Raw genomic sequence first — 23,762 nt, forward strand, 5'->3', positions numbered from 1 at the left:
AAACCAGAGCCCAATTAAGCTCTGGCTGAACACACTTCAGCTGTAAAGAGGACATGTAATCTCACACTTACAACACAACACTTCATTCTAAAAGCTACACACCGCAACCACAAAAACACTAAAAATAACAGTATTATGTTCAAAAACCGTAACTTGATAACATCAATAAGCAAAAAATATCCAATTAAGAAAATTAAAAGAAAAAAATGAATAAAACCATAAATGTAAAAATGGGGTCAAGCACAAAAGGTTTGAACTTGTGCCATATTGTTTATATTTTCAGATGATGGCATGAATAGCACCCCGTTACATGTTTAAAGCTTGGGATATTTTTTTTTTAAACTTCTCCACAACTTCATCCATCACCGGACTGCTGTGTTTCCTGGACTTCATGGGGCCGTTTTTTTCAATAATGTTCTCTAACAAACCTTTAACAGACTTATATGGACCCTTTTACTAATAAAGTCAGTGCTGAAGGGGCTTGGTAACCTTGGATTTTATTTATCGGAATGAATAAAAGGACATCCGTTAAAAGAAAATATTTAAAAACTATTAATCAGTTGCCTTCCACTCCAAAATAATTATCTACTTTGTGTTGGTCTGTCACATTACATTTTTATATAATCAGTACATTGACATTAGTGCTTTGCAAAGTAGTTCATAACATACTGGATGGAAGTTCAAGGTGTTTTAGCACCGATCGACTCTTATTTCTGCAAACCTGTAAACCACAAGTGGAGCTGCAGAGCAGAGTTGCTTACCTTGATCATACGGGAGAGATCCCCAGCATCAGCTAACTCCAGAACTATGTTCAGCTCATTGTCCTCAATAAAAGATGCGTGGTACTTTATCACATTGGGGTGATTCAATTGCTGTTGGAAGGAGGGGGAAAGAAAGTCAGCTTGTCAGCGGGACAGAAATGAAGTACACAGAAGAAATGTTGGTGACATTTGTCAGCTAGGCATCCCTGGTCACTTTCACCACTTTCTGTCTGTTGTGCCGAAATCTTCAAAACAAGATTACGCACAGCAAAGGTGTGTGCTTTGTGCAACTCACTGTACTCTCACCACCAATTAAAATAGAAATGGCTGAAACCATGCAAACAAAATACATTTGGTACGTGGGGATATAATGAGAAGGTTTTGTCCTCAAGTGTGACAAAGCTGGATGACATGTCACAACAAACCCTTGTCTATGATGACAACAACCCATGTGTGTGAGACACACAGACACACACAAAAACACACACAAGCGTGACAGGCTGACATGGCTGGCAGTCAAAAAAAAAAAAAAAAAAAAAAAGCTAGCGTCGTTGGCTCATCTCTAGCGGAGATTCCTTCCTGCTGGATGGTCAATAAGGCAGGAACAGCATTCCCTGTAGTAAACAAAAACTTTCTCTCTATCCCGAGCAAGAGACACGGGGAGAGGAAGAGGAATGCTGACGGAAAAGATAGAAATGACACAGTGACACAGGAGGAGGAGAAGGAACGCAGACAGGGCAAGGTTGAGGAGCTAGGAGGGGGGGGGGGAGAGAACAAAGGCGTGGATGGAAAACAGGATGGGAGAGGGATAAGGTAAGCCGAGTTGGAGATAGATAGGGGGGAAGGGAAAGCAGAGAGACGCTGATATGCGGATAGTTGGAGCCGTGATGTGAGCAGACGGAGGGGTGTGACACGCGTCCTCCGTTCGGCTCTGCTAAGCCTCCTCTGCTGTGATTAAAGAAATGTTCATGCTCTGGATGATGCCGAGAAGAGGGGAAAAGGAGAGCACAGTGGAGTACAGTACGCCACAGTACACTCTCCCAACTCCATCCCTGCATCCTCCTGCAACCCTCTTCCTCGTTCGCTATCTCTCTCTCTCTGCCTCTTCCTCACGTCTCCATCTTCCCTTTCTCCCTCCCTTATCCTTCCTTGCCAGATGTATTTTTGGCTCAGAGTGGCAGTTCTGCACAGCTCCACAACGTAGCACAGCCAGAGAGTGATGACAAGCCCCCCCCCCTCCCCTCCCCACAACTCGTCAGCCCACCACAACCCACCGCTCCTCCACAACTTGGACCTCGGGCGAAAGATACAGAGAAATGAAAAGATATGTTAACATGCAGATGTTTATGTAAATGATGGATGGGACCCAACTGCAATACAACAATCACTCATAGGGAAATATCACATAGAGCCTTGCATGATTATGTAATTACACATGCTGGCTGAGACCCAACAGCGTGTGTAATTACTTAATCATGCAAGACTGTGATACATTTGTTTAGCTGGTGATGTGTTTCAAACAAGAAGACGAGAGAGACTAATGCAAACTGATGGCACAAAAGTAGACATGCCAGTAAATTAAATTACACTATAGTTGTCTGTGGTTTCACGGGCCAAAAGGAAATATGAACCCAACTGGCTTTGGTTATATTTTAAAATTTATTTTAATTTAGATAGATGTTATTGTAAACTGTAATGTAAATTGTAATGTAATCTTTTGCCGCTATCTTGGCCAGGACTCCCTTGAAAAAGAGATTGTTAATCTCAATGGGACTTTTCCTGGTTAAATAAAGGAATAAAAAAAAAATAAATAAATAAATAAATAAAAAAAAGTCAATTAAAATGAAGCAAAAACAGGCTGTATTACGGATGCAGTGCCAAAATTACATTCAAGGACTGCATGTCATATTTTTTTTATCAATTAAAGGACATCTTTTTACAACTGTGCAGTTTTTAACTGAATTCAGGTTTGTAGCGCAAGATACATACATTAACTTCTATGAAAAATTAAAAAAAAGAAGAAAGTGTGAAAGAAAACTAGCGAGCACAGGGCAGCTGGAGGAGAGTGATTGCTTCGTAGCAGAATACGATGTCAACGCAGGACAAAAGTAGCAATAGTCAATTCTTCAGGTTCAATTTAAATACTTCAAGTGGAGCTTTATGTGGTAATTTATCTATTGATATTAAAAATGTTAGAAATGTTCTCTAAGAAGAATAGCCCACTCATGGATTTAGAAGCGCCATGTCAGGAACCCATTGTGTTTGTGATTCACCACCGTTTGAAATAGCTTGCCGAGACAGAAAAATGTAAATTCTGCATGCATTTTTTTTTTTTAACTAACATTTCTGCTCCAGTTCTGACCAGCATTATTACTCTGAGTTGCTGCAGCTGCATGCATCACTACAGTACGGTTTATTAGTGAGCCTTGCAGCACTTTTGCAAGGCTCACTTTTTTCCACATAATCAGATTTTTCTCACAATAGTGCGACTGCATTACAGTTATATAGCACATCATCTGTCATTCAATTTTAACTCTGTAATCCCATCTGCAGTTGCTCTTGCCTTACTGATATGGCTGTTTGCTCCCCTATCTGTCCAAGTTCACCCATAATCCATGGATAGATGATCTTTGTAGCAAAAGTGCCAACTTATGTAATTTCCTGTGATTCTGTTTAAAAGGTTTTTTAATCAGGAAATCGGTTTGTCTCCATTGGACAGTGTGGATCCAGAGGACATGTCATCATCAACATTTGGAAAGCACTTCCTGTTTGCAGGAAAGGTAACGCTACAGAGGCTACTGACTTATCCGTTTTGGAAAACAATTTAAGAGTCAATGCCGATTTATTTTTGTTTCTTACATTCAATGTTTATAGGTTTTATGGCCTTAAAGTACGATTTTTGCCCTCTCAGAAAATAAAGGAAAAAAACAATTATACAATTAAATTTTTGAGAATCACAAAGAACAAGAATCAAATAAAAAGCCAAAGATTTTCAAATGTGTTTGTGTAAGGTTTAGAGTGGCTGGTGCATGTCAGTGCCCTGTTTTTCCCTGTAAAGCACTGCTATAATCTAATCTAGATGCAAACCCCAGACATGCGCATACACAAACACACACTCACAGTGTATTATTATTAAATCTTTCACTGCTGATTAGTGGAGCTCATCAGTCAGGAGACAATTCAGGCATCACAATAACCACAAGTGAGAGGATTTTAGACATGGAAAGAAAAATTAGCAGAGTGGAATAGGGTGAGCCCTTTTCACCAAGAAACATCCGTTTCAAAGAGAATTTAGACAAAAGGAGAATAGTGAGAAGTGAGATTCTCAAGTTGAAATCCCCATGCCAAGGCAGGAAAATACAGATGAATGAGCAGACATAAACACAGACAGACAAACAAACAAATAGGCATACTGTTGGATGGCCATGACTGAGTATGTCTGCGTCTGTGTATGTGTGTGTGTGTGTGTGTGTGCGCGATCACAGGCGTCTGTGTGTGTCAATTCAGTCGGCCCATGCCAGTGCGCTTCTCATTATTCTGATTTAGCTGTGTCTGCTGTTGGCCTGTCTACTGGAGGATAAGGCAGAAGGACTGTCTCTTTCACATTCACTCGTTTATTATCAGGCTGGCTAGGCAGCGCGCGGGGCCAGGCATAACTTCCACGTTCACTAGCAATCAGCTTGCAGGATGAAAAAAGGCGAACGAAAAGCTCTGAATAGGGGAAATGAGGCAAGGGGAAAAGACAGCGGAGAGAGATGGATATAAAAACAGAGCAACTGGCCCAAACAGCAGAGAAACAGGAGCCAGGAACAAGTAGAGACAAAAGCTGTATAGAAGAGGACAGAGGGAAAATAAATCTTATAACAAGAAGGGATAAACAGAAATGTAGCAGATGCATTATATGAAGAAATGCCATCTGGAAGGGTGACATTTAACCCTGACCTGTTTTATGAGGTCAGAAATACAGATCTGTTGTCCAATAGAATCACTTCAATGATCCACTGCTCCAACTATAGCTCTCAACAGGGTTCTGTCTTCATGTTTTATTGACTGGCGCACAGAACCTCCTGGAGCTTTAATGTAGTGTTTGAATGACACATATATATTGGTTTTTCCTTTTACACATAATGCAGGGCAGCTCGACTTAATATTTGAAATCAGGATTAGTCATTTATTCGTCTAAAAGAACAGCTTTAAGTTTCTTTTCCCCTATGATTGTATTGAGAGTTTTCTGAATGTAAATGAATGGACTGTTTTTCCCCCAAGTAATATATGTCCAATTCTATGAATGTGTTCGCCCAATGACCGCTGGAGACAGGCACCCGTGTCCTGCTGCGACCCTGCACGAATAAGGAGTGGATGTTTTCTATGGGTTAAAGTCAATTTAAATGCAGACTAAACTCCCAAAAACATTCTTTTACAATTTCATGAATTTAGCACTTCAAGCAACACATTTTTCAAATGACATGAGGGCGACCAGAGCCTCAGGTTAAATCATTTCCACAGTTTTAACAAGTTCATACTTTTCCAAACTCAAATGTCTCTTTTTCTAACGTTGTTTCAAAAGTCTGGACATATAAATCCAAAATATGAATATTTACCTGTTCAAATAGTAGTCGGCTCTTATGATCTGCAGATTGCAGAACTCAAAACAGTGCGGTGTACGGACATTTAACAGCTTTTTGGACTAAAATATGAACACTGTATCAAAATCCACAAAACCTGGACTCGTCAAATAAGCTCTGAAGCACCCTGAACTAAACACTAGCAGCGTAACGTTAGATAAGTGAGGCTTGATTTCTGGTTTCTTTAATCAAGATAGACAAATGGAATATGGCTACCACAAAAACAATGGATTTACGGACAGATTATGCAACAATAAAAACCTTTGAAAATGGTCAATGTTGTTCTTTAGGATTTTTTTTTTTTCATACGACCGCAGACACTTCAGAGTAGAAAGGTTGAAATTATTTTGTTGTTTTGATATTTAGACCATCGAATGAGCCAGATGTACTTGAATGTGCCATAAAGGCGTTGGTGTTGGAAAATCCCCTCTGGTTGAGGGACTCCACAGCACCAATGTGTTGTTGCAGCTCATATGCTGTGCAGTGCTCTGGACTTAATGCTGCAGACAGCTGCATTTGGACGTTAATTGATTTTTCTCCACCACCAGTGATATTGTTTCAGTAATTTAATTAACTTTTCTGTCTTTACTCTTCTCAAACGCCCATTAAGTTGAGGCAGATGGCCGTTGACACTGGTTCTGCTGGAGGTTTTCCTCTCTGTTAAAGGGGAGTTTTCCTCTCCACTGTCGCTTCATGCATGCTCAGTATGAGGGATTGCTGCAAAGCCATCGACAATGCAGACGACTGTCCACTATGGTTCTACACTCTTTCAGGATCAGTGAATGCTGCTTGTCAAGACTCGATGAAACCTGCTGGGTTTCCTTAGATAGGAAACTTTTTGACCAATCTGTCTGTCTGATTTGATTGAATTTGCATTTTTAAAGTGCCTTGAGATGACATGTGTTGTGAATTGGCTCTGTATAAATAAAATGTAACTGATTTAAATTAAGAGCAAAGTAGCTGTTGAAAAACAGCGACATCAACCTTTGGTCCGGTCCGCCTTACATTGTCTACTATAGCTGCATGGATAATGCAGCTACAGTGTAATATGTTTGCAAATAGCAGTTTAGTGATAGCTGGGAGTCCTCTCTCTGTTATTTTTGTGTCACGTTTTAAACCTACACTAGAGCAACGTTGCATTGCGCACTTACTTCTACACATGAACATTCTGCATGTGTTCAGGTATTAAACAGCGTTGTATTTGTTTTGTTACATGTGCAAACTAAACCGTCAGGGATGTACCGGATATTTTCGGTACAGACACTCGTGTGGTGTTACGCACCTACTAAATGTATATTTGTTACATTAAAGCACCCTTATTTAGTATTTGTAGCTTTTTGCTGTTTGTGTGTGTGTTGGGGGGGCGGAAGCAGTTTTAGTGCTTTGATTAGCATGTTAACCAGACGCAACTTAAGGACCACAGATCCAGCCTCACCAGAATTTAAAGATCTCTAGAGTCCAAAAAGCAGTAAAACTTTCTCCTTTCGATTTTAAAGGAGCAAAGATTCAGTCAGTAAGACAAAAATCCAAAATACTGCTGGGTAAAAGCTTAAAATCCAAGTGTGATGTGGAATTTAAACATGAAGCATGTGATTTTAAGATAATTGAAGTCTGCAGTCACAGGGAGCCGCCATATATACAGTCCATGCCCGAAGTTTCTGACAGTTTTTCTTCATGTATTACAGAGACCAAGAGCAAGTGAAAAAAATTTTTTAACTGGCATCAAATAAATGTGGTATAGTCTTTAAGCTCTATGCTATTTTCTAAATACAGTGAATAAATACCATCATATGAGGCAAATTCTGTTTTCTGCTTGACTTGATGGTGCAGGCTAATGTTAGCTTAGCATAATGTAGTTGCTTCTTTTTGTGTGTTTCAGAATTTTATTAGCAAAAATATAGACCATTACGTTAAGGAGAAAAAGAACAGCACACAGAGCACGTCTACAAACACCAGCCATGGGTCATATACATCAAAGAAAAAGATTGAAACTGGAGAACGAATTAAAAGTTTGAATCGCCTTACGGTTATAATAAAATTATTTAACAGGAAAGTTAAAAAAATTAGGATGATTTAGGATTATTTAACTTACGGCGTTGATTTGAAATATGGCGGCACCCTGTGACTGCAGACAGGTACTCTTGTAATTCAACACACAAAGCACTGATTTTTAAGCATTGTTGGCAGGAAGGAAAAATGTCTGAAAAAATTAAAGTTTTCCTGTTGAAATAAATGCTGCAAATTTCATACTTCAGACTTTTAGTCACTGTGCTGGAACCACAAGTCCAGCAGGTCTCTCCACTGAGACAGTCTGGATCAGTGGATCACTGGATGCTGGAGCAAAAAATACCACCTCTCATCTCTGCCATCTCGTTGTTAATGTTCTTGCAAAGAACAAGGGGGAAAAAAAGAAAAGAAAAAGGGGAAAAAAAAGGGGGGAAGAGAGAAAAAGAAAAAGAAATCTTGCAAAGAGCTTTAACCAAGGGAAAATTAATACTTGTTAGATCATAGCCATATATTAAAAAATAACACTATATTAAGGGTTTTACAGTAGACTCCTCTGTTCATGTTTTCTGCATCCCCACAGTATGATCAACTTAATTAACTTAATTCTAATAAATATAATTTTTGGGGTGATTACCATTTTTGTGAGCATTTAGAGTGAAAAAAAAACAAAACAAAATTACAACGTGAATGCCAACACGTGTCACAACTAAAAGGCTTATAGGGAAAAAAGTAGTACTTCTGACAGACCTGTCGGATCTGTTAGACAGGCAGAGATATTAAAACTGTCATTAGATTGTTCATTAGTATTTAAGAGCAGCCCGGTTGACACGTGTTAAAAGTAGTTTAACAAATAAAACCACTTCACTGGAAAAATAGAAAAAGGCAAAGCAAGGAAGAAGAAAGGGGTAGACACATGAGAGACGTCGTTAAATTTCCATGACGCTGCGCTGTTGTTTGGCTTTAAACATTTCAAAAAGAGTTGAGAAAAAAGACAATTGTTCTGGCATTCAAAAAAGAGCCAATAGGAGCCTGGAGGGATGTAATACTTCTGTTTCCCCTCACTCACTCACACACACACACACACACACGCACACACACACACACACACACGGTAATAAACTGTACAGTCACACATGCATACTCATTTATATTCCCATTTGTGTGCACAACAGCCCCCTGCATTTGTAACAATCCTAGGAAAGACACACTAGTACACACACACACACACACACACACAAATCCACAGCGTCTGGAGCAGATCAATTGTTTTCCTGTGGTGGTGGGTCTCAGCTGAGGCACCTTAAGAGAACAGAGCGCAGCGCATGGCGCCGTCTCCCTTTTCTCTGGTTCTTTACCTTAAGGAGATCTATCTCTTTGATGCAATCTTGCCGAGCTTTGGCATCCATCAATTCGAATATCTATCAAGAGATCAAAAAGGGGAGAAGGGGAGGGAGGACAGAAGGGTGTTTTGACATATTCAAAAAAATGTAAGATTGGGAGAAGCAGATAAACTGGTAAAAAAAAAAAAAAAAAAACATATATATAAATAAATAACTAAGAAGATAAAACATAACATGGTTGCTGTTATCTGGAGGGCGGCACTGGAGTGACTACAGGTGTTCAGAGCGGAGTAACATGCACATACCCCTGTGTATAAGGCGTTTGTCTGTATATATGTTCAGAGAGTCTCTATGGGTGTACAAGTGAGTGAAAACTAGAAGACCGTGCATAAATCTAACTGCGGACTCCTGTAGTACAGACCCCCTTAAAAATAACGCAAGCCGGTCCGTTTAGATATGGTAGTCGTCCCGATTATTATGGTAGTTCATCAAAATTTAGCCTTTAGCTTAGCGATGTGCCAATTCTGCATTTTGCAGTCAGAAGAAAAGCAAATTACCTTTGTAATGGAGCAAAACATTGAACGAGTTTTTGTCCCTATGGGTGACGCAAAACTCTCCAGATTTATTATCTATGGCAACCTTTTTCAAATAATAAAAAAAAAACAACTTCTGTAAACTGTCACCACAGTTAAAACCTCCCCAGAGCTGTCAGCAGACGACTATGAATTCACTGAATCTTGGCAAGTTAGAGTTTCACATATTTCACTACTATTGCCGATATGAAGCCCTTCCTGTGTGGAGAAACAATTGCAGCAGGTGGATTTGTTATTTTCTGCAACTCCAGGATGTCTCATAAGGTGTTGACAGAGCAAATGAACAGTGACCTTTAAACAATGGGAACTTTGGCTAAATATATGCTCACCGACCGATATTGAAAATTATATTTATCGCAGCTTACCTGGACTTTCTTTAAGGCCACCGACGTGTTGTCTAACAGGTACCTGGCTCGGTACACCTCACTGAACTGGCCACGTCCGATCTTCTTCTCAATCTGGAAGTTAGCCAAAGTATTGTGGCCCATGTCTGGCTGCAGAGGTTTCTGCAAGACAGGGGAGACCTATTAATATTTAAGTGCATACACAGTTCATGTTATTCGCGCAGTCTATGAACACAAACTTTGCGACCCGACCAATCTGTACGGCAAATCCTCGTGGATATCCAGCAGAGAGGCAATGCATCAGTCTTAAAGTGCAGCTTAGCTGGCATTTCTAAATGAAGAGAATATGAGAGCTGCAGGATGAGGGTTAAACTGTGGAGGAATCTGGTTTCTCTGGGTTGTTTATGGATGAGAACGTTCACACCAGAAGATGCAACCCTACTGACTAAAAACTGAATATTTAGCCCATTTTGTAATGCACAGAATAAGTGTGAACCTGCTGCTTGATATAGCCGATCTAACTATGAACAGGCAGTAGAAAAGCATCTTGCAAAACCTGCAGATATTTTTCACTTTCAGCAGTCTTGAGTCCCACGTTCGCATGATCAGACTTCTAATAAATGCTGAATTAGGTGCATGTTAATTTCATGGTATGCGGTACAATCGCATGCTCACCTGTTCAGTTTAACCTATCAGCAGATGCCGAAGCTCACATTCCTTTTTCCACGCATGAAAAACCACACAGCTTTTATTTACTACAGGCAAAATTAAAAGATGTTCGAATGATTCGATCCAAAAACTCGATAATTTCTCTGATCTCTTTTCTGTATTTCAGCACGAAGCCGTCGCTCACACCTCAGGTCTCAGATCAACTTCTTGTGCTTTTCAGTTAGCTGCACCCAAACAGCTCCTTTAGCAACACAAAGATTACATCATTTACCGCATAGATTGAGAGCGACGGAAATAGGAAATGTAACGATATGAAACAGCTGTGCCCTGATTACAGCCTAAAGATTTATCACAGGTATCAATATTAATATAGTTTTGTAAAACTGTGCTATAAAATATTCCCCTAATATCATCACATATTAAAGGTTAATGTGAAAAGAGTGGATATTATCATCATTACTGCTAATACTACAACTACTACTAGTTATAGTAGTACACCTAATTTTCATTTGATTTCACTTTAATGGTTAAATGTCAACTCTTACAAAACAAAAAGATTGTCTGCTATGTTACATTAAATCTGCTTTACAACTAATGACTGGTGTCTCTAGCAAATGAGACCTGATGTCTTGATGAAGCTGCACGCATTGAAAACCGTAAAAATTAAATTAGAACTTAGAAAAATTAAATGACTTTTTAAAGTTACAATTTTTAAGCATGTGGCAATAATTTTGCTGTGAAAAAAACTCGACCACAAGAGACATCTGTTCAGAAGGTGATGGTTTCACCGCGCTCTGTGGCCAGTGTGTTGCTCAAGCTGCACCAGACATGTTCTTTCTAGCTTTATTTTATTTATTTATTTATTTTAATCAGCGTCATTAACAAACTTAACAAATGGCTGTACTTTTGCTTAGTAAATGAACAAATATCTCAGGAGATGATGACAGTCTGCAGCATTGAGACAATTGTAGCAGAAAAGATCCTGTGAGCCATTTCAATGAACTTCAAAGTATGACATTTAAAGTTCAGAAAGCATGTTTATGGCTTGCATTTCTAAGCTTGCTGAACTGGCAAAAGCCTTGTAATATTTTGATTGTCCCACTTAAGCAGACTCTAGTGTCCCAAGCCAATAATCTAATAAATCTCACAAGCTAGTAACAACTTCAAGAGACAAACCAGATCGTTCAGAAGACCACAAACATGCAGCTAAAGCCTGAGTTAGCATTGTGTGCAGGAAGAGGCTTTATCATGTTTTCTGCTGCATTTTGTGCAGACGGAAAAAACATCCATGACTTAGCGCAGAAAAGATGGATTAAATGCCAAACATTGTTTTAGTAGTGGTAGCACCAAATCAGCTTTCGGATAAGCCCATTCTGCTCAGAAAGGTGTTTCTGGTGCTAAACTGCTGGCAGAAGTTCTAGTAAACATCAGTTGTTAACATCAGCCCGGTTTTATTTATGAAACCGTTACTGATACAGCAAAAGTCGACCGTCATTGTGCCGCCCATTTATGCTGCATCAGCTTGTGCATCTATTGTCCATGTAGAGTTGCCGTAGTTACTTTTTTTTCACACAAAACCTGGAGCAAGTCGTGCTGTTTCTATTTGTCTATTTGTTTTTTACTCAGTTACATTTTTTTAAAATATGTCTGTAAGTAACATGTGTATTTTACGTTCAATCCTAGTTGTGATGGTCTTTTGTAAAAGTTTTTAGTTGTGTCCCTTAAACACAGGAACGAGGCTAAAGTGTTGGCCCACAATTAGATTAGATTAGATTCAACTTTATTGTCATTACACAGGTACAGGTACAAGGCAACAAAATGCAGTTTAGGTCTAACCAGAAGTGCAATAGCAGCAAGTGCAGGATAAACAATGGTTCCATAAGTACAGGACATGGGTTTTTACTGAATAAATATAGAGATGGATACTATTATAAACAGAATTTTACTGATAGATTTGTCCTATGAATATAATATATAGATAACTAGTATTGTGAACTAAATTTACAGCTGGATATGTACCGAATATAATATACAGGTGGATATTACTACCAGTAGAGTTTTGCAGATAAGTACAATAGCATAATATACAGATGATTGTTATTATAACAGAGTTTACATGTACTATGAATATATGTACAGATGGCTATTACTATAGGCAGAATTGTGATGGCAATTTGAATACGTTAGCATCAAGCTAATTGGCAGTCTCCTATCTTGGCAATAATTTAGTGTATGTTTATCGGTATTTACTATGCTGTACATAAATATTAATGACTCAGTGGTTAGTATTGAGGAAAAGACCTAAATGCAACGCAAGATGTGCCTTTTTCTATACTTTCATCTTGCTGTAACACGTGAGCTGTTGTACAGCGAGAGACTCACCTATCCCAATTAAAAAGGGGGGGGGGGAACCTGAAATAAACTAGAATAAGCCCTCGGATGAAATGTGTGAAAACTGCACTGAGCACACAGCGTGACCTTTCCAGCCTTTTAGTTAAATCGTAAAAAGGCGTCGGTGGGAGCAAACACAAGGTGACAGATATCAGAATGCCACATGTCACCAGTTCTTCTGGCAGCTTGGCCGTGGGAGCAGCTCAGGGGCAGGAGACGGGGGGGAGGAGGGGGTCCAAAATTAACCGCGTCCAACAAGAGGAGAGTAATTACATTCGTCTGATTTGCTTGTGTTTAGGATTTCGACAAAGTTACCATAAGTCCATACTAGGAATGTAACAATATGAGAAGTTTATAATGTGCTGGCAGACAGGATGGGGAAAGGAGGGGCAAACATTGCATTGTTTTTTTTTTTTTAAAGCTGACAGCCAAATCAGAAGGCGTGAACCAATCAGATGCCGTGTCCAATTAACACCGCCGAGGTGTGTGCATTTTTCAGCATGACACCACCATCATTCCACGCTGTGTAAGAGTCACTGACAGCCGCAATCAGACGCCGCTTCACAAGCCTCTGCTGAACTCAACATTACGTCTACAAAACAACTAGAATTCACCCCCTTTGCTGTACATGAAATAAAATAAATATAAAATAGAATGTTTCGTTTTAAATTAAAACGTCCAAGAAGAAACGGAAAACTAATTCGCATGGATTTATGATCACAACCAAACAGCAGCGCTACTTGACAGTAGGTTTTAGTGAAATTTAAAGGTTTCTATAGAGGACAGAGATCAAGAATTATGAATTCAAAGAAAGGATGGAGAACGCGAGAACAAGAAAGAGAGGACAAGAGGGCATTGCTTTCATTCGCCGCGTGGTAGCTTGACAAATGTTAGCATGAGCCTCTAAAGCGCTGTGACAACCGCCTGCTGAGAGCACAGTCTCGCTAATGTGTCTTGGCATGCCAGCTTCGTAATCACACATTTACATATGCAATGACCTACATTTGCATGTCAGATCGCACACTGTCCGGCCTGATTAACAGTGGGCACCTCCCCGCGTGGAGTCGCCCTGGGTGGCAGCAGAGGCCATGCGAGGGCGGAAGAGAGGGCTGGAGGGAGGGCGGCTTTTCTGGCAGCCAAGGGGCCGAGCTGCCAGGCAGGATTATGTCAGCCAGCGGCCCCCGACATTAGACACTTCATTAGAGCTAATCTGTTTAGCAGTGGGCAGTGTATGTAAACTTCACAGGCCATTTGCGGCACCTCTTCGCCCCCTGGCCTGGCCTTCAAAGGGCAGCCAGGCCGGGCCTGAGTGACGGGCCGTCTCATCTGTCGCACACGAGCGTCACACAATCAGAAGCTTCAAGCTGAAAGACAAGGCCACAGCAAGCGCGCGCAGACACACACACACACACACACACACACACACACACACACACACACGGTTACAGACATATAAAAAGGGAAACAGCGTAATGACCCCGAATGAGGCAGGGGTCAAAGTCTGGATGAATCAGAAGCAGACGGTTACACAGAGCATTGTCTTTTTTTTTTTCCTAGGATTTCGGTCCGTGCGTTAGCTGGACGTGTTGGTAGAGATAAAGGATAAACGGTTGCTTACAGGTCTAACATTAATAACCGCTTAGCAGAGTTCGTGGCATATTTTGGTGCAGATTCCTTGGCACAATGTGTTTACAAAGTCACGAATATGGAAATGAGTTGTGCATGTGAAACCAAACGCGTGAAGTGAATGGGAGTGTTTACATCAGTCTGGGAGCGACCTTTTAGGCATCACTAACACAGAACTGGGTTTAGGAGTGAGGAATTGTGCTTGCAACCCCGAGCACTAATGTTGAGCCACAAGCACAGTTTTTGCATAGTTTTTTTTATTTTTATGCATGTTTCATCCATTTGCCCGACAGAAAGCCTGAAATAATCATATGATTATGATCTGCATTTTTGAGTATGCTAAGCTTTATGCAAACTATATATTGTGAAAAAACTGAAAAAACATCTTAACATTTCCCTGAGATAAGTCAGTGTTTGCAGAAACGTTAGTTTGGATGCCTCATTATATTTTATATTGTGTGAGATTAATAAAATACTAAAATGTTAGCTTCCCAAAAACCACTGTAAACTATTTCCTCCGCTTTAACGAAGCTAGTTAGGAATAAGCAATTATTACATTGTTTAGCTTTCTTGAGAAAACTTTATATCATGATAAGAATTACTATTTATTGTGATATTCATAAACTCATTTGAAGTTTACAGTCATACACACACATATTACTGAACAATGCAGTAATGCAAAAACTGTGAAATTTGTCAAAAATTTGAAAAAAGTTGGACAATCTGGGTGACATAAAATATTTTAAATGAATAACTAGCAGCCAAAAATATATGACCAGAAAATAAAGAAACATATTTGTTTATATTAGGATACATGTCGGATCTAAAATAGGCCTTTTCATTACAGTTCCCAGTTCCTAGGAACAAATGTGTCTATACAGCTGGAGATTTAAAGTGAAGAACTGGAGAGGCAACTCAAACTAATCTTGCAAGTTAGACCTACATTCACTCAACACATTAAAAAGGCTTGGGGGAAGAAAAAAAAATAGTGCTATATGCCTTGAGGATCTTTAAGGGTTAACAATAGATAAATAATTAGTAAAACTTGACAGTTATAAAGCTTGACAAGATGAAACAAGCTTTATGGGGACAGCTGGTTATCGGATACTTCCTTTTATTTTTTTATTTTTCCAACAGACAGCATTACGAAACCAGGAATATCCAACCACATTTTAAAAGAGAAACTGCATTTATGGATGAAGTTTAAACTTGGGTCTAAAAACTCATCAACTGTGAAGAACTAAAAGGAATTTATTGGTTTACCATTGTCCTTCTTCAACTTTATAAGTAACGACGTACGATGGAGACAAACAAAAACTTGCGACAGGACACGACTTGTGTCACATGAACTTCTTTTATCTTTTATCTCATGTTTTCAAGGGTGAAGATAAACTGAAGATCAAGCGAGCATCAGACCATAGCTATGACAAGGATGTGCAGTGAGCCCGTAAAAAGGTGAAGCTAGCCAAAAGATTGCTGTTGTTATCTGTGTTTTCCTTGGGTCACATTTCATCCCACATAGAAATTAGGGCTGCAGCGATTTGTTGACGTCATCAATGACGTTGACTATAAAACTTGCTGACACACAATTTTCATCCAAAAATTATATGAATCTCCTCCAAAGTTCTGTGCGTGGAGTGAATCTTTTCCCTACAGTATGTGTGAGTATGTGTCTGTACCTTTAAACGAGTCTGAAGTTTGTGACTTTTATTGGCCAACTTTGTCTTTACAAAGCAAACATGGCGGACGGGAAGTCTGATTACTCCCCAATGAGGAGGGCTGTAAAGGTTTGGGATTTAAGGAAGTATGGGAGTACTTCAAGTTAAGAGCTGGACAGCGGAGCCTAATTGAATGATACGTACCAACAGTATCGTCGTTTTGTTTAAACTGTTACAAGTTCACAGATTAGAGCTGCTGTCTGCAAGGTAATATTTGGCTATTTTTGCACTGCGTTTGATTAGTTGTCTGCGTGTGTTCATACAGAAACCCAAATTAATTTTACTACATCCCACTTTCATTGCATTTAATTAGGTAGATAAGATGAGTATCTAAATAAATCAAATTTTAACAACCAAACAAATGTTTTAGCCAAGAAATACCTGAATAATATAGCTTTTATTTTAGGCAAAAATATGATTTAATATCATGTTTGTTTATCTAAAATTGTTCTAAAATAATAACTATTAGTCACTAAGAAGGTGGAGTGACTTGATGAAACTTAAGACTGAAGAGTCTTTGGTTTCAAACAGAGAACTTTTGTCTTTTGAAGCAGGTGCTTTGGACAGAGCAGGACCTCTGATGGGGAGCGATCCAATCTTTCTAAAACTTTTTGTTTGCATCGTGAGACGTACATACTCTTCTCACATAGTTCTGCTTTGAGATGGGGACAAGCAGCCGTAGATGACGATAAAGTGGCAGGCTGTGCTAAGCATTGTGGGTAACGTCTGTGAGGGACAGGATACACAAAAGCGCCATGGGTAAGTTAGAGGCAGGGGAACTGATGGAGACGGGCGACAGTAGTAGAGAGAGAGAGAGAGAGAGACAGACAGAGAGGGAGCAGACAGACAGCTCATTGTAGAAGTGTGATACGGCCTGCCCAATAATGACACCATTGCCAAACACAACTGACAAGACACATGGAGAGTGGAAGAGGGGATGCACAAGAGTGAAATATGGAGGGGGTGGTGAGGGACAAGCACCAGAGGGGAGAGGGTGTGATGTGACAGCCCAGCAGTGCCAGTAGCTGCCACATAAAGTCCAGCAGCAGCAGAGAGGGGCTGCCTTATATGGGCAGACAGAGAAGCAACTGCATGTCCGTCCGCCACAAAGGAGACGGAATTTAAAATGCAAATATGTATAAGAAGCTGGGATTTTAAGGTGGAATCTTTGCTTTAAAAAAATTTTCATTTATAAAATCTGTATTATTGTAGAGTGTCCTCTCATTAAAAGCAACTTCAAGCTAGCGCTGGACGGTATGACCTAAAATTCATATCACGGTATAAATCAAATCCCTCCACGGTAACAATACATAAACTTAAAGGTTGAAAATGTTCATACAAAGCAAAGATAATGTAAGAGCATTTATTTAGCAGAAAACAGTAGTCATAATGAAACTCAACACTCTATGCTGCATATTATTATTATAATAATTAATTATTAATTTTTTAGTCTTTAAACGTCACTAAAAGCAGGTAAAAGAAATAGTCCTGTAAGTCCTATACACATTTTAATCATCTCTTTCAAGGTCGTCACCAGGATTTCTTTTCAGTGGACGGCTGCTGCTGCGTGCTGGTGTGTCGTTCCGCTACTTCTCTGGTTGCGTTCCCACAGCAGAGCGTTGAGTTGTGCAGCTCGAAGGGGGCTGTTCGTCAAGCTAATAAGAGCTATTTTATAGGTTTATAGCTGAGCTGATGCACGTTCAACAGCTTTGCTGACTTTTCTCTGTTGCTCTCAAACATCCGTGTCACTCTGACCGTAACAATCTAATTTCAACTTTGACAACTTTCAGCATAATGGCCCATTACGCTGAAATGCAAGGCAAGGCCAGGCAAGGCAAGGCACATTTATTTGTATAGCACAATTCAGTACAAAGACAATGCAAAGTGCTTTACATGATTAAAATATAGCAAAATAAAACAGAATAAAAGCAAGTAGGAATAAAATGTAGATAGAAAAAAAGAACAAAAAAGTGGTGATTCAGTTAACCAGAACAGTTGAAGGCAATCTTAAATAAAAGTGTTTTTAATCTTGATTTAAAGGAACTCAGGCTTTCCGCACCTTTACAATTTTTTGGAAGTTTGTTCCAGATAAGCGGAGCATAGGAACTAAATGCTGCTTCTCCTTGTTTAGTTCTGGTTCTAGGTATGCAGAGTAGGCTGAAGTCAGAAGACCTGAGTGGTCTGGAGGGTTGATACACTGATAACAAGTCTGTGATGTATTTAGGTGCTAAGCCATTTAAGGATTTATAGACTAACAGAAGTATTTTAAAGTCTATGCTCTGAGATACAGGGAGCCAGTGTAAGGACTTTAGAGCTGGGGTTATGTGCTCTACTTTCTTAGTCTTGGTGAGGACGCGGGCAGCAGCGTTCTGGATCAGCTGCAGCTGTCTGATCCACTTTTTAGGCAGACCATTGCACTGCGCTGGAGAGAAGCCCGTCTTTATACCCGCTGTGCTCAACTGCTAGAAATGGTCCATATCTTTGCACAAGTACATCGTCATGGCTCATTACGTCCCTTCGTCGCTTGCTCTTTTGGTCATAAGCCATACTCTGCAAATATGTGTGCAACTGAGGTCTGCTGTTGGTAGCTGGGAAACATTTTTTGTTTCGACCAGTGTTGCTTAACCGCGCAGGTATTTGAGCCGAGCGCAGCCTCTGGCACTCGGCATACTTGAGCATGCGTTTCATCTTCAAATGGTAAAGCCAATTGCTCGTATTGCCTTTGTTTGCCGTCACAGTCACTTGACATGTCTTGCAAAGTATGGTTTTTGTTCAACATCCGATCTAGTGAACCTGAACCAAGTCCAAATCGCTGACGTAGCACAATCTTTTTTTTTTTAACCAACTCCATCAGCTCAGCTGTCTCTGTGCTTGTAGCCATGTTTAGGCAGGTGCAATAACATAACTGACAATGGGGCGATAGACTGCAAATCTCTACCGTAGGCCAAATTCATATCGTTTCTACTATATATTGCATATACCGCGCAGCCCTACTCAGGCTTAAAAATATATTTTAGCCGTTTTTACTCACAATGTTAAATACTACTTTGTTTTTAACCGTGGCTAAACAAAAGAGAAAAAAAACTTACCATGTCAATAAAAGATGTAACAAGATATCCAGCTCAAGAGACGAGACAAGAATCTAATCTGTGTATAATACTTTAATTCGGGCGTGACAAGTATTCATTGTGCTTTCATGCGTGTCCTAATCTAAGCCCAGCCTAAAAGCACTATTTTGCATTTCACACACAAAATAAAAAGGTTTTTTAAATCTCTAACCACGTTTTAAAAGAATCTCTCAGCTACAAAGCCGATGTAAACGTTAACGTCATTGGCAGCTAACGATTACCCAGTTTTATGGTGTTTATGTATGATGTGTGTTTTGAGAAACACGCATTATGGAGGTCCCCACCCGATGAAATTAAGATGATTTTGTAAACTATGAATTTCTGTAACTTCATGAACTGCACGTTTGATGTACTCCTCTTCAGCATCATGTGAGTATGCTGACAACAATGCGGTGGAATTCCCTGTGTTCATCCGTGTCATGGCCAGGTACTTTACTTTGCCTGACATCAGAGTCTTATTTTTATATGAATGGCTCAACTGACCACGCAGGAATGAAACGTCAATCTTTTAAGAATGCACCCCCAGAGATTAGATATTAAATTGCTACACACATCGTAGCAATTAGATCTGGTTGAAGTGAATGGGGGCCGGGCAGACCAGCTTGTGGTTTTCTGCAGCTGGACTGCGTAGCTCCGAACAAGGAAGTCCACTGCTCTATATTGGTCGGCACTACGCAGTAATTTCATGGGAAATCCATGAGTCAGACAGGAAGAGACACTTTTGCAAACTAAAACACATCTGCTTTGGGGAAAAATACAAAATAAAATCTCCAAACCTAAGGTAAATAGTACACAATTTCCAATTTGAGCAGCAACTGCGTTGCAAAATTACTTTCTTATTAATTAACAGTTCATATTCAGCCACAAAATCCAATTTTTTTTCTTGCGGGACGAGAACCAAAACGGATTTTCAATTTGCTTCGAGGTTCAGATGACACCTCATAATTTTTCATTATAGGGACTGCAACACTGATAGCACAAAAAATGCTCTGTAGCTTCTGTTACATGATCTAATTTTCATTTAATATAAAGTTATAGTAATTACTTGATTATCCCCATCATTGCATTGACATATATGTTGAAACCGGCATCTGATTTTTACTGAACTCATATGAGTGTGTAGGACCACAAGCCGCTGGATGATACATTTGTAAACGGCAAAAGAAAGCTTTCAAATTTCACATTACATCCATCTTCACAGAACACATCATCCAGCAAACTAGTTTGGATTGAATGCAAGTGACAAAGAGGGGGAGCAAACAGGAAGAGATGTGTACAGCAACTGGCAGCAAGGGAGGGGATAGCTCCCTCCTTTCACCAGTCACCAGCCCCCTTGAGCGGGCACCATGCAATATTCATCCTCAGCCAGTCAGCCAGTGAGCCAGGCAGCGAAACCAGCAGGAATCACCCCAAAGGTGCTTCTCATTCTTCTCCTCTCCGATCGGCTTCCACAACCACGGCGCCTTGTCTCGGTGCTTCCTTCCAGTCAGATCAGTGTCTGTCAAACTGTGCAGTGACGGCTGAAATCTGATCTGAGGGGGCCTTCTCAGAAAACCCTCCCACTCACTCAAGAGCAAATGCACCATTAAAAATGCACATCTTAGCGGCTCATCCCGTTTAACTAATGCATATGCATCATACCTCCGGGACCAAGAGAAATTATATTGCAAGCGATATGGAGTATCCTTCATCACATATACAATTCAGATTTCTTCAGGAGGAGGCTGGTGGGATTTTTTTCTCCTCTTTTTTTCTTGGCTGCCAAGAAAACTGAACCTTAGGAAAGTGTGAAACAGATACAGGACTTGTTGAAAGGCAGCCATCTGGATGCTGCTTAGACAATCATCATCATAATCTAACTTTTTCTCTCTCTCTCTCTCTCTGTCTCTCTCCCCCTCTCCATCTCCCAATAAATGTGAAATCGGTTCAAACTTGCTCTGTGTGAGTGGGAAAAAAAAAAAACATGATGCAACAGAGAAAGTTCACTGTGCTTCTCAAACCCAAAGAAAAAAAAAAACAAGTTAGTCTAGAATTAACACTGATGTAAACTGCTAGAAATAGATTGAAAACCGGGGAGCGAAATCATTAAGCCAGAACAATAAACCATAATCAACTGCAGGGAGATCAGTAAGGGAGGAAAAAAAAAAATCCCCTGTTTTGGTGTTTGCGTAGGGGGAGTGTTGCCAAAGTCAAATTAATTATTAGAGCTTTTATCTGTAGTTCTTCTGTGTGCAACCCAATTATCCTTAATTTTGCAATTACAAATCTTAAAATAAATGAACTCCCTCGGCAATTCTAGTGTTAATGTTGCCATGCCCTTGCATACGCAGGAAAAACAACAACCAAGCACTGGCCTATTTTTAGTGAGCTGCTGTTCCCCCCCCCCCCAAAAAAAAGAGCCCACGTTTACTCTGGGGCATATGGATGAACCTCTTTGTTTAAAGTCTATTCAATACTTATGGAGGCAAAAACATCCTCCTGTAAAGAAATCAATGCGCCTGATGTTCGAGGGCGGTATTAAAACCCAACTATGACCACATCTGCACAGAGCAAGCTTGAGTTGTATCGAACAGAAAGAGGCACGCAGGAAGGCCAGGCTCTGCCAACCTCCTGAGCTCTGATCAATACCAACAACTCAACATTCATCCGCCGCCGTCTATCTCCCAAGCAGGCTACAGTGGTGCGTGGCAAGATGAGACTGAAGGGTGCATCTCCACTGATCCAGAGGAAAAAAAAAAAAAAAGGCTTATTTAATGTTTAAAATGCCATCTAAATGGCAGGAGGAGCAGTTAATCATAAAGCAACAAAGGATAAACGCTGCAAACTAATGCCGGTTCATTACCAGTGGAGCAAGCTTAGAATTAGAGATGCACCGATCAATTTTTTTTTTCCTGGCCAATACCAATATCTGCATTTCATTTAGGTCTGGGCTGCAGATTCGAAATATTAAAAAGGACAATAAAGGTTAAAACATTCTTTGACTGAGGCAGTAGCTTTGAATCCAAAAGAAAAGAAGGAATTAAAAGCACCTCCTCATTTAGCCATTAAAACTCATTTCCCTAAACTTTGTTATTTCTTTTTTTTTTTTTTTATAGAAATCTAAGAAAAGCCTATCATGTTTACAGGTTTATTAACAAGGCTCTTAATTTTAACATATTTTGAATACGGAAATGTAGAAAGAAACAAAAAACTGAATTTACATGATGGTCAAGGCCGACCGAGGGAAAATTAGGGCTAGCCACAAACCTCTGACCAATCTGAGCATCTTTTGTTACATGCATAGAAGGAGCACCACCGCTGAACATGTCTAATTATGGACGTAAACCATCTCCTCAGTAACTCTGCTGCACCAAATTTCTTTTGATACCACCACCACAGTGTTTCATTTCACATACAATCTAACCAGCGTTGCACATAATGACTGTACAACACTGGTTTTACGTATAGACGTGATGCCAAAAAAAAGGAATCCATTCCCTTTTTGGGCATCGCGACTATAAATTCAAGTCTGGTTTCATCAGGTTGGGGCAGATTTGAGTCAGACCTGGATGTTTTAATGGTAACAAAGATTTTTTTTTTAAACCCATACTCCTCAGCACAACAGTTTGCAGAAACCAACCAGAACTGACCATAAATTCCTGCAGCTCCTTCAGTTTTAGAGACTTCCTGACAATCTTTTTGTCATGTCCTTCCTTTCGTTTTGGAGAAACATTGTGTAATAACGTCGCACTCCGCCACTTTTGCTGTGTCCTCCCTGTCACTAGATGTTAAACCCTAAAAAGAGTTATATAAAGCAGACAAGATACTGTAGTTGATGCCACTTAAAAAAAACTGAACTGTCCCTTTAAAAAACTAGGATCTTATAAAATGTTTGTGTGGTTGTACTGCAGCTGAACAGCTTTTAAATAGCAAGCTGAAGTGTTTCCTTTGCTCCTCTTCAAACACACATCCATCTGTTTTCTGCGAACTCGTGATCTCTTGCAGGCAAGCGGACTACTGGAAGCCATTTTGAACCAATGAACTCATTAAATAATTTAAAACTGAGTGTAACTTAATCTGATTGAAAGAGCACTGTGCCTCTAATTTATGGCATTTCTCTGCAATAGGTTCATATCTAACGACAAAAACCCAAAGAATATGGTTGGCTTTACCTGGAATACAGCAACCTTATAAACATAGGTGTGTAAACTGAAATGCTTTGCATCTTCACAGTAGCCTGGCTTTTATATGGCCAAGATCCAGAACAACAAAAGAACCAACAATGGACAGAAAATGATCTGAGAACTTGTATTTTTTTTTTTGTCCTCGCACTTCCCAGCTTGTGTTTGTGTGAGTCTGTGTGCAGTGTTACCTGATTTTGAAATACTGGCATGCCTTCTTTCTGTCCTTGTGGGTGCATATCCATATCCATGGTGTTAGGAGCTTGATCCCGTACACCTCTGGAAAAAAAACAACAACAAAACAAGCAACTCCTTTTAAAAATAAATATGTCACAAAACTCCACAAATATACAGCAATTCAAGTCAATCTCCACTGTCGTTCCCCTGCCAGACTAGTTAG

At 39.8% G+C, this 23,762-nt stretch overlaps 1 protein-coding gene across 1 annotated transcript in view; it reads right to left on the reverse strand.

Annotated features, from left to right (window-relative positions):
- Positions 1-23,762, reverse strand: part of nek7 (NIMA-related kinase 7) — a 98,493-nt gene that overhangs the window by 44,240 nt on the left and 30,491 nt on the right. Inside the window, exons 2-5 of the mRNA XM_012857036.3 lie at positions 23,554-23,641; positions 9,692-9,832; positions 8,749-8,811; positions 762-872 (exon numbers count right to left, since the gene is read on the reverse strand). Of these exons, the coding sequence (XP_012712490.2) occupies positions 762-872; positions 8,749-8,811; positions 9,692-9,832; positions 23,554-23,613 (375 nt within the window). The 5' untranslated portion in view covers positions 23,614-23,641. The remainder of the gene's footprint in view (positions 1-761; positions 873-8,748; positions 8,812-9,691; positions 9,833-23,553; positions 23,642-23,762) is intronic.

Source organism: Fundulus heteroclitus, chromosome 9 (genome assembly GCF_011125445.2).
Source record: "Fundulus heteroclitus isolate FHET01 chromosome 9, MU-UCD_Fhet_4.1, whole genome shotgun sequence".
NCBI lineage: Eukaryota > Metazoa > Chordata > Actinopteri > Cyprinodontiformes > Fundulidae > Fundulus > Fundulus heteroclitus.